The sequence below is a fragment of the Girardinichthys multiradiatus genome, chromosome 2 (genome assembly GCF_021462225.1).
Source record: "Girardinichthys multiradiatus isolate DD_20200921_A chromosome 2, DD_fGirMul_XY1, whole genome shotgun sequence".
In the NCBI taxonomy this organism is placed as follows: domain Eukaryota; kingdom Metazoa; phylum Chordata; class Actinopteri; order Cyprinodontiformes; family Goodeidae; genus Girardinichthys; species Girardinichthys multiradiatus.
In genome coordinates, this window is record NC_061795.1 from 41,321,457 (window position 1) to 41,341,509 (window position 20,053).

The 20,053-nt window shown below is 40.2% G+C and overlaps 1 protein-coding gene across 1 annotated transcript in view; it reads right to left on the reverse strand.

The window, feature by feature from the left end:
• The window catches only part of tead1a (TEA domain family member 1a), a 67,293-nt gene that overhangs the window by 18,354 nt on the left and 28,886 nt on the right, over positions 1-20,053 (reverse strand). Inside the window, exons 3-8 of the mRNA XM_047390389.1 lie at positions 10,714-10,778; positions 8,548-8,610; positions 6,311-6,442; positions 6,070-6,119; positions 4,040-4,101; positions 2,114-2,241 (exon numbers count right to left, since the gene is read on the reverse strand). Of these exons, the coding sequence (XP_047246345.1) occupies positions 2,114-2,241; positions 4,040-4,101; positions 6,070-6,119; positions 6,311-6,442; positions 8,548-8,610; positions 10,714-10,778 (500 nt within the window). The remainder of the gene's footprint in view (positions 1-2,113; positions 2,242-4,039; positions 4,102-6,069; positions 6,120-6,310; positions 6,443-8,547; positions 8,611-10,713; positions 10,779-20,053) is intronic.

The following is a 20,053-nucleotide window of genomic DNA, read 5'->3' on the forward strand; positions in this document are numbered from 1 at the left end:
AATTCACAATCCATATCATTAAATGCTCAGTCAATACTTTTCTCATAAATCAATATATTGGTGTCAGGTAAATTTACTCCTCTTTGGTTGGTTCTAAAATAATTCCAATAATAAAGACAGTGTTAAGCCGCAAAGATGTAAAAGTTGGTCCAACCAAGTTTTAAGCATCCTCCCCTTTCTCCAACTGTTACCCCACCAGCCAGATGATGATTAGGATTTGCATTTGAAAGAAAGGCACCAGTTAAGGCACCTTGGAAATGACACCGCACCCAAGTTGAGCGCTTTCTGGTTATGAGCTGAAAGAGGGATACTAATATCTACAGCATAAACCTATAATGTGGTTCTTTCCATTTTATGTGTTTCAACATCGAAGGAATATATTCACAAACCAAGGTTGTACAGTGTGGTGTGTGACACTGGTTTAATGACCGACTGACAGAATTTCTAATAAACAGTTCATACCTAAAACCTTCAAAACATATTACATACTGAGCAGTCATTAGTCAAAATTCTGACTTTAGGTTGCATTCCTGTTTTACTTCTGAATTAAAACTCGGACAATCTGACATTTTGAGTCCAAAACCATCCATCAATCCATCCATAGCGTAAATCCACTTATCAGTGTAGGGTCGCGTGGGGGCTGGTGCCTATCTCCAGCGATCATTGGGTTAGAAGTGTGGTACACCTTGGACGGGTCCATCACAGGACAACACAGAGAGTAAAGCATGCACATACTCAATTATACCTAAGGGTGATTTAGAGAGACTAATTAGATTTACAACCAGGTTTTCGGAATGTAGGAAGAGGCCGGAGTACCCAGAGAGAACCCATGCATGCAAAGGGAGAAAAGGCAAACTCCTTGCAAAAAGACCCCAGGCCGAGATTAGAACCCAGGATGTCCTTGCTGCAAGCTAACAATGCTAACAACTGTGACACTGTGCAGCAAAATCAAAGTGGCAAAGACTTGGATCCCAAATATGACTGGTTGTTGCTAATATACCAGTTAAAGAAAGAAGATTAAAAAGGACATAATGGCAAAAAAATGTTCATGCATTTCTGGTTACTGTCTTTATCTCAGTTACAGCTAATATGCAACTGTTTTATGATACGCTTTGATTACTAAAAGTCGTCTCAAGACTTCCAAATTATAGATCGATACTGATCCCCAATAAGCTCCCCTCCCCAAATATGAAGCCATTAACTAAACTCCAAGTCCTAAACACATTCCTAAGCTGTGTTCCTGTGCATGTTTCGCAGCTTCAGCAAGTTGCAACCAAACATTTTCCAAATCAGTATAGGACATACATTTTGAGTACGAGTAAAATTTAGAAATAGGAATGTTCCGGTTACCATTTTCACAAAGTTATAATTTTCAATGCCGGAAAAATATTACATGCTGGAGCAACTGGAGCTCTGTTGGGTTGCATGAGCATTGTGTAACACAGTGTTGCCCCTCCTCTGGATGTTGCTGTGCACTGCATTCTTATTAATAGGCACACCGTTTTAAAACCTCAACTGACAAGCTACCAGAACTGAATTCTACTGTGTTTTTGTGTTAGAATAATTATTCTGATTCTGATCATCAATTATATGTTTTGTAAAAGCTGAAGATATTACAACTGAACTTGACTTAAAAATGAGATATTTAAACTAAATAATAATCTGTGTTTATTTGTCAAACTAACAGACATCAGTTAGATCATCAGTTGTTGTTTAATTGTGACGTGGTCTGCCTTTACGGTCGCTTCTAGCTCCATTTATTTACAGTAGAATAAATCATGCTGGGAAGGTGACGCCGCTGCACAATAGAATCCATTTCAAAGCCATTGTAGAACATTTTATGTACTGTCCAAACAGAAAGCAACAAGATGAATGCCAGCTGTCTGTGAGCCCAAGGTAGAAAAATGACAATGAGTCCCCAATGTGGCGAGATGACAGATAGGCTGAGCAGACGGAGAGATAGAGCTTTACAAAGGTTATTCATACAAGGAGACACACAAAGGGCTTTAATGCTGTTCTCTGCTGTAGGGTTATCTGTCATCTCTGTTTATAGGACAATAGGGAGTGCTTATTGTAGACTCCTGTCTGTGTGTGTGTGTGTGTGTGTACTTACTGCCTCCTGATCCCTCTGTGACTCTAAGAAAGATGAAAACTCCACCAGTCGTAGTTTGGTGGTGCCGATGGATCGCCCTTGCCATGCTGGCTCTCTGTGTGTTTGGGCTGCAGCAGCAGGCTCGTAGGCTGAGCAACAAACCAAAAAAACACAGTTTCAAACCCAATTCAACACTGTCATAACACACTGCCTTGCAACACATGGATTATGTTTGGCTGAAGCTGTTCAAATCATGTGGATAAAAATTGGCTTAGGGTGTGTCTTTCTCATAAAAAGTACTCCTCAGTCTGAGCTGCTGCATTTACCTGATTTTTTTTACTGGATGGAGACAATGATAATTCAATCACAAAGATATTTTGCAATCTAATTTGTGCACTCCTTGTTTTCTTCCCCATATAGAAACCCCGTCCTCCCAGTGATGCTATGTTTAGCCATGTCTCTTTCCTGGACAACGTTTCTGTCATCTTATGCCATCAAATCTGCGTTTTCCTTGTTTTGCTTTCCCATAAAAAGTATTGTGGGCCCAATAGACTTCATCTCGACCGCCAGCAGTTGGCTGTTCATACAGAACCTGTTTCTGATTCAGCAGGATGCTTCTTCCTGTTCACTTGTTCGCCACTGTGACCACACACTTGCTTAGGATGAAGGATTGCTGCAAAGTCAATGACTCGATGCAACCAGCTGGGCTTCCTTAAGGGCAACACAGATGCTGGTCATTTCAACCTTCATCCATTTCTTCCAGTTTCAGTCGGTTCATATTGTTCAAATGACCAACAGTTTAAAGCGATTTTCTGTATCATACCCGCTGATACAAATGGGGATCAGTACCAAAGTAAATCGGAATAGAGTGTAATAAAAACATTTAACATATTTTACACATAAATTAGGTTATAAGTGAGTTATAACTTTTTTTCCACATTTGTATAACCATTTATCACTATTATTCATGAAAAACTTAAAGATGATGAAAAAGGAGCTGATATGCCATGGTTTGAGGACATGGGTAAGAAATGGTATGTTTAAAAGTATGATGGAAGTCTGAGGGGAAGAAATTGCAATGTATAGGTATGGACTGGGTGTACAAATTGGCAAAATAGGGATGATGTGCATCAAAAAATACGGCCTTATTATTTTCTAATAAACAACACATCAACAGAGTCTGTTCGGCTGCTGACGCTTCAAGGCTCACCACCCGGTGATCTGTTTTAAACCTGTTTTGGTCAAAAAAGTTCATGTTTCTGATAAACTATCCATGGGTGAAGTCCAGTAATCTGACTTGTATTTTATGAGATAAGAACTTTGAAACGCATTTACAGTCATTATAGATCAGATAAAAATCACTCATGTAAATGAATTTTAATAAGTAGATACTGTTTTTGATTCCCAACTCATATTGGGTATTAGAAAGATTTCCACAACCATTATACCTAAATGTTGTCATTAGGTGTTTATATGTGATCTTGCTACCATGGCTGTTCAGGAAACACTGAGGCCACCAGTTGGTTGCTTGTCTTGTCGGTGAAGCTCAAATAAATTTGAAACAAACTGTTGCCTTTAGACATGTCTTTAGAATTTAAATGATGATGAATTTTAAGGCAGAAAGACCAAATAACGGTTTTAATTTGGAAATTTGGACTTAGTGGTTCAGGCGGTAATATCATGTTGAAATTCAAATCAAATTTATTACTTTAAAATCAGTTTTCTAAGAATTAGGTAAACGTAATGGTCATAAAGTATGAGAAAAGTCAGTTTGACATGGTTTCTCTCTTTTTGACCTCTTTGCGAGACAAAGAAGGCAGTGCTGGGGACCCATGTGCCTTGGCAGTCAAAGACCACCCCGTGGTGAAGAAACATCTTAAATGGCAGGAGAGAGAACCGACAGTCTGTTTTAGAGAAAGAAGATAATTGTCCCATGGTCCCTCTCACCTGCGATTGTGGTGGCCCCTGTTGTCTGCACAGGGTAGGCCTGCTGGGAGAACGGCTTGATGCTGAGAGAGAGACAGAAACACACAAGAAAGCATTATACACACCAGAAAAATAGGAGACACAGTAGGGAACAGCCTCATTGCACTCACATTATACAAAAAAAGATTTCTGTTCTCCGTCTTGTATGAACAGAAGCAGGAGCATAGAGGTCAAAAGCAGCTCCGAGTTCAATAACAGCTGCACAACCCCATTTATAACCATTATCATCAGATCCAATAGTACAACCAGCAGTAAAATACACAGTTATGTGAACAGACATAAATGTATGAGAAGGAAACAGCAGGAGGCAGGCTTTAAAATTTCCACCTAATTGTAAACTCAACAGGTGGTCTTCATGTGGGCATTGACAAGGTAATCAGTGTTTGCCAATATAAAGGCAGACAGATTCCACGCATCAGTCATGTGAGTTAATCAAGTTAATCATTTCTGAATCATAAGCTGGGATAATGATGCTGTACAATCTGATTATAGATTCAAATGCATAATAAATTAAAGGAGTCTTTTGATGTTATTTCATTTCCAAATAAAACACTCTGTAGCTTTATAAAGCAAAAATCAGACTAACTTAAATTTGCCTCAATAAAAAAAATAATGCAAGCTAGTTTTTATGGATGAAAAAAAAAAATAGAAACCCTTCATTATCATTTTACCTCCTAATCTGAGAAGACGAAAATATGTAAAGAGGCAAAACAAGCTTTATAGACTAAATTAATTATTAATCAGTCTAAAAAACAGCAGGAATATTTTTTTATTTGTTATGACAGTTAAGACAACAAGTATTTATACCTCTGGTAAATTTAGATTTATAGTAATATTTTCATTCTACAAAAAATGCTTTAAAAATTAACAATCCGGAGTGGCCCAGCCAGAAAGACCTGCAGTTAATCCCCAAAGATAAATCATCAAAAATACCAGTGGAAACATGCAAAAAGTTGGTTAGCAATTATTACAAGGGTTGGGTTGTTCTAATGCATTGATTTTTATGAGAAGGGTCTAAATTACTTTTAACATGCTATTTTTCAAAATCTAAATAAAAACAGATAGCCATGATTTTTTTCTAAATTGGTACTCCTTTTACATTGTTTCATTAGAACTGCTTATCAAACTTCCTATCAGAAACAAACAATTTCTAAATCTGCAAGGGGTATGAGTAGTTTTGGTCCAACTGTAAATTAATGCAAACCAAAAATCTTTTTGCTTTTTGGAGCCTGAGTATTGAAATACGTTGAGATCATTTAACAAAGCATGAACGTGAAAGGAAGCTGTTAAAAGTAGTTCATGGTAGCTAGGAGACTGAACATGTACCATGTTGTTTTGTTAAGCTGAAACACAGAATCAACCACTATGTATTCCCCACATTGGTTGTCACCTCCGAAAAATATTTCTCCAAGGGCCAAGTACCCGAATTAGGATTTTGATAAGAAGGTGCTACAAATGTGTTTGCCAGTGAATATAATGCTTTTTTTTTCTGTGTTTTAACCTTTTTAATGAAACAAGCAGTCAAAAGTTGTTAAATGTATCTAGTATATGGGGAAACATTAACATACATACAGAAAGGGGAGCAAGAGCAGTCTAAAAAGGTTTGTACTCCATTTTACTTGTTTGTTAAGAAGGCAAAACCTGTTGATGAAGAAAATTAAGTATAGGATCGATATGATCCAGATAAATAAGATTAATGGAATGTTTGTTTTGGTTTGTATGTAGGTTTTACTGTTTCATTCCTTGATGATTAAACTTATCTGTTCAAATCATATCTGTTTTGTTTATTAAGAAATTAAACCTACAAGGCCTTGGACTGTTGAAGTGAAAACTTGTGATTGTATACATGCATTGGTATCTGTATTATTCTAAGAGCACAGCAATGTATGAATGGTACATATGTAAATCTACAATGAAAATAATGTTTAAAAAAAACAACTTAATTTAACACGTTAAGTTAGATAAGAAGGAGTAATTTGAATGTGACTCACTCTTCCGTGGTGGAGCTGGACTGCCCTCCTGGAATCATCCCCTGCCACAGCTGAAAATAAATGCACGTATAAATACACCACACTGAAAATGCAAACTACTAATGCAAAGCAATGTACTTGTTCTTCTGTGCAACCAGTACCTCTAACTACAGACAAACTGCTTTATTGTTTTTCCCGTCCCCATCCATGTATTTATTTGCTGGGGATTAATGCAACGTGTGCAACTGGGCCTGTGTTTTACCTGTGCGTTGCCAGGGAAGCTGGCCCGCACAATTCCAGGCAGCAGCTTGCTGTGTATGGCGGTGGCTGAAACGATCTGAGCGGAGGACATGGACGAGATGCTTTGCAGCGCTTTCTCCTTGGCATTCTGGTCCTGCACACGAACACGGACATTAACACAATCGTCATTGTGAGCATGCATAACACTCTGTACAAACTATGGCACCATATGTTATAAGAAGCTGGAAAATAAATATATTGTGTAAAAAAAGAAGCTAGAATTCTACAAAAATGTTACAGGATTCACAAATTGTTCAGTGAGGCTTGGTCTGCTTTATGCAACACAATATATCAGCTGTTTGAGCAAACTGTAACGCAATGTAGATTAGAAATATTTGACTTTAGGGTAAAAGCAGCATGGAGCACAGAACGGCTGAATGAAACAGAATTAGAGGCACTGTGATAGCTGGAGAATCACTAATTGGCAGCTTCACTCAAGTTAATTGGCACAGAGAGAAATATCCCCTCTTGGGAGAGATAATAACATTACAGAAGGTACTGAGATGGGAATCATGCTGGATTTTCATGTTAAATACCAAGATCCAGATGTCTGTTTTTTTATTAATATGTAAGTTTAAAAGCAAAAAACAAATGATAGCTTAGGATTAAACCCTCAATTTTTCAATTTTCACTCACCTGGTTATTTTAAGGGAGTAAAAGCAATACTTTTACTAAAGTGAAGAATGAAACAACAAAGATGATTTAAACTCATCAGTTTCCTTAACTGGAAAACATTTCTTAGGAATTGAACTTTATTAATTTATTTGATAAATCTTTATGAATTGTATTATACCTGGACTGAATTGTACAGCTTATAAGTGGAGTTTAATTTGGACTTGTTGTTACCCATTTTATTGTAAACAATGAAGGTCAGTTGCGAAAGGTTTTACATAACTGGTCACATTAAACAGGATCTGGTTCGTATCAATATGGAACGCCAATGTGCTTCATTGGCCAATCTGGCTTTGTGAAATAAAAGGTGACTTTTCAAAAAGTGATATTTTGAAATAAAAAAATAAAAACTGCTGGAATTGTTTAAAAACAGCCTCAACAACAATTTAGATTATTAGGTAAAAACTATATATGAAAATTATTTTATATTAAAAAGCTGATTTTTTAAAAGGAAAATGAAATATATTTCATAATATTGAGCTGAGAATTTAATATGCATTAAATTATTTCACAATTTCATTGTCACATTATATGTTTATCCATTATTTATTGATGTAGATACTTACATAATGTTTCAATTAGTTATGTATTTTTGACCACTTTGGGGTTCCATATATCAAACTATTAAATTGTTTAAATTAAAATTCAAGTGTACATAAACAACTAATTTCACCATGTATAGATTTTGTTTATCATTTGTATTTTTATATAACGGGAGTAGGAAAAGGTAAAGAAAATCAATTTTAAAATGTATTTTAGTGTGCTGGCATTTTTAGACCAAAATAACTAATCAGTTTCACACTAACAATTTTTGGGAATTTCAAAGACCACATGTCCCGTTAAAGGTGGATACATGTTTTAAAATGCTTTATTATGGTCTCGTTTTTACATCGCCCAAAACTGGCATTTTAACAGGGGTGTGTAGACCTTTGAGATCCAATGTATATCAAGTCAAAAAACATTTACTCTCGCCTATAATAAGCCCTCCGTCATTTTATGACAGCAAACATCAGCTCAGAGTTCCGGCTAGTCTTCTCGGAAAACAAGCTCTCCTTTGTTGCTTTAAATAAAGTTAATTACAGCCAACAAGGAGAAAGAAAGGACGAGACAAGCAGGGTGAGAGATTAATAGACTGAGAGGTGGAGACAGTAAGAAGAAGGGTGGAAAGAGAAAGGGAAGAATTGAATGATTGCAAGGAAAGAGAAGAATGGCAGGAAGAGGAGGAGGAAAAAATCCAAACAGGGTAATTAGACACCTAGGATACTGGAGTTACTGTGACAAGCATCCTTCCAGTCACAGTAAGGGACAAGCACTGAATTTAGATTGTTCTTGTTTATTAGGGGTAAAAACTATCTGGGTTTAAACCCGTTCATCCACTGTAGCCATCAGCTCTATATCTTTACTTATCAGCTGTTTTTCTTCCAAACAAATAAGGATTGTAAAACATCACTTCCTGTGCACTAAAAGGCTTTAACAAGAAATGAATCATCAAACCACAAAAGTTAATCTGACAGATTCCCACCATACCTTTAGTTTGGACTGAAACTCCCTGGATTTTCTTCTAGCCAAGACCTGGATATGACTGGATACCTGGAAAGGAGAGAAGGAGAGGAGTGAAGACGAGGAAGGGAGGGTGCAAAAAAGAGGAGGAAAGACCAAACAGAGAGTTGCCATGGTTATGAAAGGATTGTTGCCATACTGGAAGTACACACACACACACGCACACACACAATGCACTCCCCTGAGAAGAGTGAATAGACCCATCTATGCACATCGTTGGAGGACAGAAAGACACCTGACAACAGACAACAGAGGCCAAGATCCAGACTTTACTGCCACGTTAGGTCCTGCCCAAAAATCTACCGCCAAACTGGGTTTTATGTGAACAGCACTGCCACTGATGTGAAGGAATAACTAAACAAAATTAATTTGTTTTTTTTTAATCAAAATGTTTCTTTAGCACCTGTAAACTCAGGTAACTATCAGTTATCTATAAGGAATGAGCACGGAACTAGGTACCACAAACCAGGGATGTCTGTGTCTGATCCCGATCCAAAGTACTGCTTCGGCCCTCGTGGTCCTGACCATGGGATTTTTAAGTGGTCTGTGTGAGGAGTTCCTGACTAAACTCAGCTCAAAATACCTGTTGTTAAGTTCATATCTGTGATAATGTCAGCCGCACCCCAGTCACGATTTATGATGTTTATTTGTTATATCATGGCCTGTTTTCATGTCTACAACTTGCAAAGCTGAACTCAATAAAGCATAATAAAGCTCAGCACTTTATTTTGTTGATCAAACGATTCTTGGGTTTCCACAACCTTATTGGAGCTTTACTACAAGACAAATTATCAGTAAGTCACATTAAAACAGAGAGTAAACATGCTAACTTTAGCCTAGCAGTTCGCAAACTGCTCTTCATGAAAACATCACCAGCCAGAGGAACAGCTGAGTTAGGTTAATTTTTAGAAACAAAGAGGCTCTGGATTACTCTTTAGTCAAGAAAAATGGAGACTGTTCTGAACATGGTAAATGGTAAATGGCTTGCACTTGTATATCAATTCATCAAGTCGGAGGATTCCAAAGAGCTTTACAATCCGGCATCCACCCATTCATTTACACACTGACAGTGGTAGGCTGCAGACGAAAGTTAGACTGCCATAGAATCCGCGTCACTGGGCCCTTTGACTACCATCAGCAGGCGAGGCGGTTGAAGAGCCTTGGCCAAGGACACAACGACCAAGACGGATGGAGCAGGGGTTCAAACCGGCAACCCACCAGTTACAAGACAAACGCCTACCATTTTCGCCCCATTGGTGAGTGGGTTAAATGGGACACAACCCCTAATGTAAGCCATGCAATGATGTTTTACTGTACTTAAAAGCTGCTGGGTTATTCAAACATTTGCATGACATTTTAATGAAGTATCAGAAAGGAACTCTATCAGCAAACGCATATTCTCAAATGAGTTGGATTGTATCAGGGGATAAAAATATCCTGACTAGAACATCATAACTACAAACACTTCTGCTTTGGAAAAAAGCATAAATGAAGATAAACCATGCGATGGACTGGCGACCTGTCCAAGGTGTACCCCTCCTTCCGCCCTTAGACTGCTGGAGATAGGCTCCAGCTTCCCTGCGACCCACTATGGAAGAAGCGGTAGAAAATCACCCACTGACTGACTGAAGATAAAGCATACCGACAAAGTGACACAACAATACATTTATTCTTACCTCTGGCAGATTTAGGTTTGAAGTAATCTTTTAATCTTATTCTGTCTGGAAGTAATATGAAGGTTTGGATTGGCCCAACCAGAGTCTCAAGTGGAATCAAATATCACTGTGCAGCTTCAACATAGTGATCTACAGAAAGCTAATACTTAAAAATAAAAGATAGCGACTGCCAAATTCTGAACTGGAGTTCACATTAATTAAACTGAGTTGAAATCACAGCGGTTACAGTTACAGTTATTTATTTATTATTTAACCTGACATGGCAGGGCTATAAAGTGAAGAAATATGAAGCACAGCTTTATATTTTCTGTCATTTTCACTCTTTCTTCAACCATAGAGCTTTTTATGCATTTCTTTTTGTGTTCAGTGTCATTATTACAGAGTGTACCTACTCTACAATATCCTGTCACACCTTTTGCAGACAGTGATTTGATTAAGCACACACTCCCATGGTTACCTGTTTTCTTGTCCGCGTCTTGCCTGTTCGGAGTTTGATGTATCTGGCTATCAGCTCGTTTCGACCTGGAGGAAAAGGGAGACAGAAAACATACTACTGAAACCTTAACACACAGAAACACACACACACACACTTGATCTGTTGCTTATTCTCAAAAACAATCACCAGCAGAAATCATATGACCCTGATGAACAACTTACTGGCCGATTAAGAGCTGTTGACCCACTGATCCTGTGATGTGCACTTTCACATGGAAACACTATAATCACCGATACTGTTGAGCTCTCTACACAACTCACTACACGTACACAAATCACACACGCAATGGCCCTGAATACACATGACCCAACAATGCAGGCATTCATGCGGACCGGCCGTCCCCTGATTAAAGGAACCAGCAGGCCAGCTGTACTTGTGCTTACGTATGCGCACATATGTTCACGCACCCATGCAGATACACACATACTTACAATGCTGAATAATTTGGCCCATTCACAATAAAGCACAGCAAAGTCAGCATGACCTGGCTAGTGTAGATTAGTGAGAAAGAAAGGGGGCACAGAGAGGAAAAATGTACCTTAAATCTAGAAACCTACAGGCCAAGAGGCATGTTTGTGTGCTAGAACATGTTAACAAATGTCACAGGAGTCTCCACAGCCGGAAGCACAACTTTAGAGTGATTCAAAATTTAAGTTAGAGTTTATTTATGAAAGGAGGTAGATTTACTGATGCTGCAAGTGCTAACAAGCTCATTTGGAGCCGTTTGGTTCAGTTTGGGTCCTCTTTTGGCCTGTTTTCTGTTGCAGCCGAGTGGAAAACCAAAGTCAGGCCAGCTGGCCAACTGATGGTCAAGATCTGCACAAAGCCAAACCTCTACACACTACCCAAATGGCTCACAACAATAACCCTAACTAGCAAGCAGATGGTGTTTGTACATTTGCATGCATGTGTCTGTGAGTGTGTGTGTTTTCTGACCAGTCCCACTGTCACTGAGATAGAGAGCTTAGACTGATAAAATCTACAGCTCCCCATGCAGGTGTTTTCCTTCTAGCAGTCAAAAGATTGAGTGACGACAGCATGCCCGCAAACATCAATGTACATACATGCATGTGCACCAGCACACACACACACACACACACACGCACACAGGGCCCTGGCTGTGGAGGCTGACATCTGACTCCAGAGGGGCCAGCTGGTCTTTCTAGGAGGCTTAACGGTGAATTATCATCCTTCACTAACCCTGCGGCACACATCCCTCGCTCTCACCCTCCCTCTCCAGCACACAAACACACACATGCACAAACTTCCCTCCCTCCTTCGCTCTTTTCTTCCATCCATCCATCCGTCCGTTCGTTCTCTCTTGTCGCTGTTCTCTTTCCCCCCCACTTTTCTGCTCCCCCTTGTAGTGAATGGACTTCCCTTCTGCTGCCTCTCGCTTCCTCCCTCTCTACAGTGAAAGACTTGAAGGCCAAAGTCACATGGTCATTAACCGTGACGAACAGAAGCAACCTCCTGCTCTCCCTCCCCCCTGCCTATGGGCCGAGGCCACTCAGCATGAAAGCGAACATTCATGCAGACTGCACATTTGTAACGCAGAAAAATTGTGTTTTAATGTTTAATTGTGGATCGTTTAATTTGAGACTTTAGAACACGCGGCTAAAAAAATATGAAACAAGAACCACAAAAATCTTGAATCCTTTTTTTTTTTGTGAAATTAAATCCTTTACAGCTGCTGTATAGCTGAAGTTCTATATTGCAGTCTCTAAAACAGCATAAACTTTGGAAAAAGTTCCGCTAATTTGCATTCTGAGCATGCGGAAATCTGAGAGAATGGGTAATTAATTCAGGAAAATCTCTAGCTTCCTTTGTTACATGTAGTCAGAAATGGATCTTCCCTCTTCCCGTCTTTAGAGAAAAGCCACAGTACTGCTGATTTCCTCGTTCAGTTTGCAGAGTGATTAAGAGCTTCAGCCGCTTTATGGAATAGCTTGAAAACCCTTTTTAGAATAAGGTCAAATCCGTGCTGACCATACTTGCCAACAAAGCTACAGTTGAGTGTGTTGAGTACCCTGAGGTGGCCCTAAGGGCCACAGGGGCCAACCTCTGGCTCAGAGCCTAAATTTATCACCGCCAAGGAGGAGTTACTGCTTGTTGCAACATGTACGGGGACATTTAAAGTATTTAAAGTACTAAGCTCTTACAGCATGTGTCATTTGTTTGAGGTTTTGTCTTTCAATACACATTTGCAGAAATCATAACTGATCTGATTAGAAGTTAATATTTGATTTATTACAATATGCCAGTTCCTGTAAAGACTCACAAATCCCTGTGAATGATTTGTTGCCAGGTGATGTAACCTGCACAGTGCAACAGGTGGTGAGGTGATATCAGCGGTGTTTACTGGAGCTTTTCTGAAGAGGTCCACTTTTTTAAATGAATTTTTGAACCACAAAAATAATGGCCAACTTCTGCACGTTGAAAATAACAAATAATTAAACAAGGCAGCATGGTAGCTGTTAACAGCAATTATTAAGATATAATTTTAAAGTAAACTTGAAAAAATGTAATATTAACACATTGCTTCACCTTCTGCAAGAACATAATCCAACTGTTCTCAACTTCATCTTTGCTAAACCAGTTATCAGTAGCGGTCTAATAAGATCTTGTAAGATCGAGATCACCTCGATGTTTCTCGGCTAGAGGAAGTTTCGCCACGAGTTGCTGTTAGCATGACTTTGTCAGACTAAATTAGGATCACCTCTTCTATTCCATGTTGTTTGTGTGGTATAACTTTGTGCCCCCGGTAAAAAAAATTGATGGCAGACAAGACAAGAACATTTTGTAAGCACTAAAAGAAAATATTGGCTTAAACTGCAAGTGGCTGGTTAACAACGCTAGCATCCCCGTAGCATCTTTCTATGCTGGTCGAACTTAAACTGAAAAAATGTCACTGCTTACAGACTACACTACTTATGGTTTGTTAAAACTTTATATTTATCAAAAACAAAAGGAGGACACTTCCATTGTGTTTTTTGTTTGTTTGTTTTACCAGGAGGACACGACGCTGAAGTTAACATCCAATAAAGCTGTTTAAAAGCATCCTCTAGCCATTAAATGCGCTTTAAATTAATAGCTAATGGCCAAATTGGTTCCACATTTGGACATCTGTATTTCAGATTCTAAAATACTTATTAGATATGCTTTTTAAAGTATCACTAAGTATTACTTTGGGCTTCCTTCAGTGGTACTTGGAGGAAATGTTAGTATTTATTATTTCCAAAGGTGAATACAAATCGACAAAGTATGACGAAACACTGAACAAGAAAAAAAGAGCTGGTGGCTACTTGTACTATGTCCATTTACAACCAAAATCTGAACTTGGATCTGTGAATGGTATCAAACCCAGCTCAATGGTGTTCCAGTTCAAAGAGCGGTCGGATTTGCTAACTGAATATGCTTAGAGATCAGGCTAACTACTGTCAGTAAAACAGGCTAATGGTTTATTTTGAATGACATATTTTATGACATTAAAGGCTGCTTTAAAAATGTAAAGCTGCTTTGAAACCACAGTAGGCAAGCCACAAGCAGCCTGATTTTTTTGCAGGCCAGCTACCGGAGCAATGGTCTGACTAACCAGCTAAAATCAACTTAATACTCACAGGTTACTTTATAATGAGCAGACAAATTAATTCTAAAATATCCTGCACAATTATTTGAAAACTAGTAATAAATTAAGTGTGTGTTTATTTTAAATTTTTGCTTCATGTATCATAAACAAATCAATAATAAATATGCTAATAAAAAAGGGAATGCTAATAAATTAAGTCCATTTAATATACTCGTACTCGTCCTCTTCCGCTTCATCCAGGACCGGGTCGCGGGGGCAGCAGACTCAGTAGAAACACCCAGATGTCCCTCTCTCCAGACACGTCCTCCAGCTCCTCTGGGGGGAGCCCATGGCGTTCCCAGGCCAGCCGAGAGACATAGTCCCTCCAGCGTGTCCTGGGCCATCCCCTGGGCCTCTTCCCGGTGGGACATGCCTGCAACATCTCACGAGGGAGGCGTCCAGGAGGCATCCGGTATAGATGCCCGAGCCACCTTAAGTGCCTCCTCTCGATGTGGAGGAGCAGCGGCTCTACTTCGAGCTCCTCCCGGATGGTCGAGCTCCTCACTCTATCCTAAGGGAGTGCCCCGCCACCCTACGAAGGAAGCTCATTTCAGCCGCTTTTATCCGGGATCTCGTTCTTTCGGTCATGACCCTAAGTTAATGGCCATTGGTGAGGGTAGGAACATAGACCGACCGGTAAATCAAGAGCTTCGCTTTTCGGTTCAGCTCTCTCTTCAACACAATGGACCAGCACGGGGTCCCCATTACTGCGGCAGCCACACCGATCCCTTTGTCGATCTCCCACTCCATTCTTCCCTCGCTCGTGAAAAAGACCCCTATCCACTTGAGGCCGGAGCTCCCTTCCAACCTGAAGAGGACAAGCCACCCTTTAGAGGACAAGCCACCCTTTTCTGGTCGAGTACCATGGCCTCGGACTTGGAGGAGCTGATCTTCATCCCAGCCGCTTCACACTCGGCTGTGAACTGCCACAGTGCATGCTGTAGGTCTTGGCTAGAGGGCCAGCAGGACCACGTCATCTGCAAAAAGAAAGACAAAATCCAATGGTCCCCAAACCAGAACCCCTCCGTCCCTTGGCTGCGCCTAGAAATCCTGGCCATTAAAGTTATGAACAGTACCAGTGACAAACGGCAGCCCTGCAGGAGTCCAACATGCACAGGGACTGGATGGCCCCTAATAAAGGGCCCCCAATTCCATACTCCTGGAGCACCCCCCATAGGGCACTACGAGAGCCACAGTCAAATGCCTTCTCCAGGTCCACAAAACATATGTGGACCAGTTGGGCAAACTCCCATGAACCCTCGAGTACAACTGTAGAGGGTGTAGAGCTGGTCCAGTGTTCTACGGCCATGACAAAAACCACACTGCTCCTCCTGAAGCTGAGGTTCGACTATTGGCCGAGCTTTGCTCTCCAATATCCTGGCATAGGGCTTACCAAGGAGGCTGAGGAGTGTGATCCCTGTATAGTTGGAACACACCCTCGGTCACCCTTCTCGTGAAGGGGGACCACCACCCTGGTCTGCCAGTCCAGAGGCACTGTCCCTGACCTCCACGCAATGTTGAAGAGGCGTGTCAACCATGACAGCCCAGAGTAGAACAACAGAGTCCCACAAGTCCCACAGAGACTTGAGGTACTCAAGGCGGATCTCATCCACCCCAGAAGTCCTGCCACAGTGGAGCTTTTTAACCACCTTGGTGACTTCAGCCTGGGTGGTGAAAGAGTCCAACCCCGAGTCCCCAGCCTCTGCTTCCACCAGGGAATGTGTGACGACAGGATTGAGGAGATCCTCAAAGAACTCCTTCCACCACCCGAAAATTAAAATTTTTTATACATTATCCATTTATTATCCATTTAATAAATTCAATACTATTTGACAACACTGATCAAAAATGTGTCATTGAGGAAATATTTTTGTGTAACTACATCAAGCTAATCTTCCATCACTGTCATTTTGTATCTGTCTTTACAACAACTATTTTGGGTAAGACGTTGACTAGCTATTTCAATTTTGTCCAGGAGATCTGTATATGACATGTCTATGGGGGACAAAGACACTGGACCTCCACAGTGCATTTACAATACTGCAAGATTTTCTGTACATTTTCCTTCTTTTCAATTCAAATTCATTTCTATATGGCACATGAAGCACATTTTTTAGACAAACCATAAGCCTCTTTAAGAAAAAACATTGGAAGCACCTTTTTGGCATCTCCATGTGTTTTATGAAAGGACAGATGCAGCGAGGGGGGTAGGAAAAACAAACAAAAAAAATTTAAACAAGGGCTTCATGTTCTTGTGAGTCCAATAAAAAGCCTGGATGAATAAGAATGTACCTACTATATTCTGTATCCCTCAGAATTTGACCAAACTCCAAGCAGCTTCTTGAGGCTGGTCTGCACAGATTTTCTAGGTAACGATTAAAGCCCCCTCTGTCTCACATACTTCACATCCCTTCTTGCCATTTATGCTTTTCCTGTGCCGCCTCTGAATACAGACACTGTCTAACTCGATTAGGTCACCTGGCTAAGACATGTCAACAACCTGAACACAGAGTCAACAAGGTAAACAAACAGGGTTGAACATGCCACCCGGGCAGGAAATGGAGATGGACTAATTGATCTGTGACTGATCAATAACACAAAGGGGCTGGAGCAGGAGTTCCAGTATCAGTGAGACCTGTGCATGTCAGCCATTTAGCTCCGTTGATGATTCCTGACAGGGTTATATTTCAGTGTCTATAATAATCTGAGCAGGGTCCGTTGTTCCTGGACCCCTATGAGAAAGAAATAAAAGTTACATTATGCTGCCACACGGCTGTTTTTAGGCTCTAGCAACCATAAAGCAACATTTTTGATGCATTAACAGGCATGCTAAATTTACTTTTGTTATTTTTAGGAAATTAGCGGGAGGAAGTTGCATGAAACCAAATATTTTTACATAATACAAATGATGCTTAAGGATTATTTTCTTCTTCTTGAGCATCTTCCAGTGGTTTGCAAAGGTATTCATATTCATAAAACTTCTTCATATTTATTTTATTTATTTAAGTTTTTATGTTCTAGACCAACACAAAGTAGTGCAGAAGGGAAAGAAAATTATACAATGTTTTCAAAAAAAGTATCTAATAAAAATATGAAATAGGTGTCATGCATTTGTATTCAGTCCCTTAGAGGCCATGTAAAATCACCCTTTACCGCATTTACAGCTGCAATTCTTGTGATTAATCTCTACAAGCTTTGTACATCTAGAGACTGAAATTAATGCAAATTCCTAACTAGAAAATAGCTTAGGATCAATCTGATTGGATGGAGAGTGTCCGATAACAGTCTTACCACAATCTCTCAATTCTGTTTAGGTCTGAACTTTGACTGGGCCATTCCAAAACATGCTTTGGACCATTACAAATGGTTTCCAATGGTTTCCCAATGGTTCAGGGTCACAGTCCTGCAAGAAGGTGAACCTCTGTTCCAGTCTCAAGTGTTTTGTTGCCTCTGACACATTTGCTTCCAGGATTGTCTTGTATTTAACCCCATCCATCTTTCCTTTAATGCTGACCAGCTTCCCTGCCCCTGCTGGAAAAAAAAATCCAAAGCATGATGCTGCTACCACCATGTTTTAATGTAGGGACAATGTGTTTAAGGTAATGTCCAATGTTATACATTTTCATGTATGCCAAAGATGAATTCTAGTATCATCTGACCAGAGCACCTTCTTTCAACAATGGCCTTCCTCTAGCCAGTTTTCCATAAATGGGATAAAACAAACATGGTGCCATCAGGAGTGAAGCAATAATGTGGGAAACAGTTGCTGGAGATTCTAAATGCTAGTCAAAATTGTTAATGATGGATAACTAGAGATGCATTGGGTCAACTATGGCTCAGTGAGAGGGGTAGATGTCCGGTTTAAATATTGTTGGTTAGGCTAAGTCGAAAGGTTGTAGTGTCCAATTGTCCGGGCAGAGCACATACAGGTCCTTCTCAAAATATTAGCATATTGTGATAAAGTTCAATATTTTCCATAATGTAATGATGAAAATTTAACATTCATATATTTTAGATTCATTGCACACTAACCGAAATATTTCAGGTCTTTTATTGTCTTAATACGGATGATTGTGGCATACAGCTCATGAAAACCCAAAATTCCTATCTCACAGAATTAGCATATTTCATCCGACCAATAAAAGAAAAGTGTTTTTAATACAAAAAAACGTCAACCTTCAAATAATCATGTACAGTTATGCATTCAATACTTGGTCGGGAATCCTTTGGCAAAAATGACTGCTTCAATGCGGCGTGGCATGGAGGCAATCAGCCTGTGGCACTGCTGAGGTCTTATGGAGGCCCAGGATGCTTCGATAGCGGCCTTTAGCTCATCCAGAGTGTTGGGTCTTGAGTCTCTCTACGTTCTCTTCACAATATCCCACAGATTCTCTATGGGGTTCAGGTCAGGAGAGTTGGCAGGCCAATTGAGCACAGTGATACCATGGTCAGTAAACCATTTACCAGTGGGTTTGGCACTGTGAGCAGGTGCCAGGTCGTGCTGAAAAATGAAATCTTCATCTCCATAAAGCTTTTCAGAAGATGGAAGCATGAAGTGCTCCAAAATCTCCTGATAGCTAGCTGCATTGACCCTGCCCTTGATAAAACACAGTGGACCAACACCAGCAGCTGACACGGCACCCCAGACCATCACTGACTGTGGATACTTGACACTGGACTTCTGGCATTTTGGCATTTCCTTCTCCCCAGTCTTCCTCCAGACTCTGGCACCTTGATTTCCGAATGACATGCAGAATTTGCTTTCATCCGAAAAAAGTACTTTGCACTTTGGTCCAGTGCTGCTTCTCTGTAGCCCAGGTCAGGCGCTTCTGCTGCTGTTTCTGGTTCAAAAGTGGCTTGACCTGGGGAATGCGGCACCTGTAGCCCATTTCCTGCACACGCCTGTGCACGGTGGCTCTGGATGTTTCTACTCCAGACTCAGTCCACTGCTTCCGCAGGTCCCCCAAGGTCTGGAATCGGCCCTTCTCCACAATCTTCCTCAAGGTCCGGTCACCTCTTCTTGTTGTGCAGCGTTTTCTGCTACACGTTTTCCTTCCCACAGACTTCCCACTGAGGTGCCTTGATACAGCACTCTGGGAACAGCCTATTCGTTCAGAAATTTCTTTCTGTGTCTTACCCTCTTGCTTGAGGGTGTCAATAGTGGCCTTCTGAACAGCAGTCAGGTCGGCAGTCTTACCCATGATTGGGGTTTTGAGTGATGAACCAGGCTGGGAGTTTTAAAGGCCTCAGGAATCTTTTGCAGGTGTTTAGAGTTAACTCGTTGATTCAGATGATTAGGTTCATAGCTCGTTTAGAGACCCTTTTAATGATATGCTAATTTTGTGAGATAGGAATTTTGGGTTTCATGAGCTGTATGCCAAAATCATCCGTATTAAGACAATAAAAGACCTGAAATATTTCAGTTAGTGTGCAAAGAATCTAAAATATATGAATGTTACATTTTCATCATTACATTATGGAAAATAATGAACTTTATCACAATATGCTAATATTTTGAGAAGGACCTGTAGATGTCACAGTGGCCCAATGTTGGAACCATTACCTATAGGAATCCAGCTGCCTTCCGGAATCAGGTCTTGATGTTCTGACATAGCCCACAAACGTCACATTTTTATGAATCGCCTTGAGATCTTCTCAAGAATAGCCAGGTAA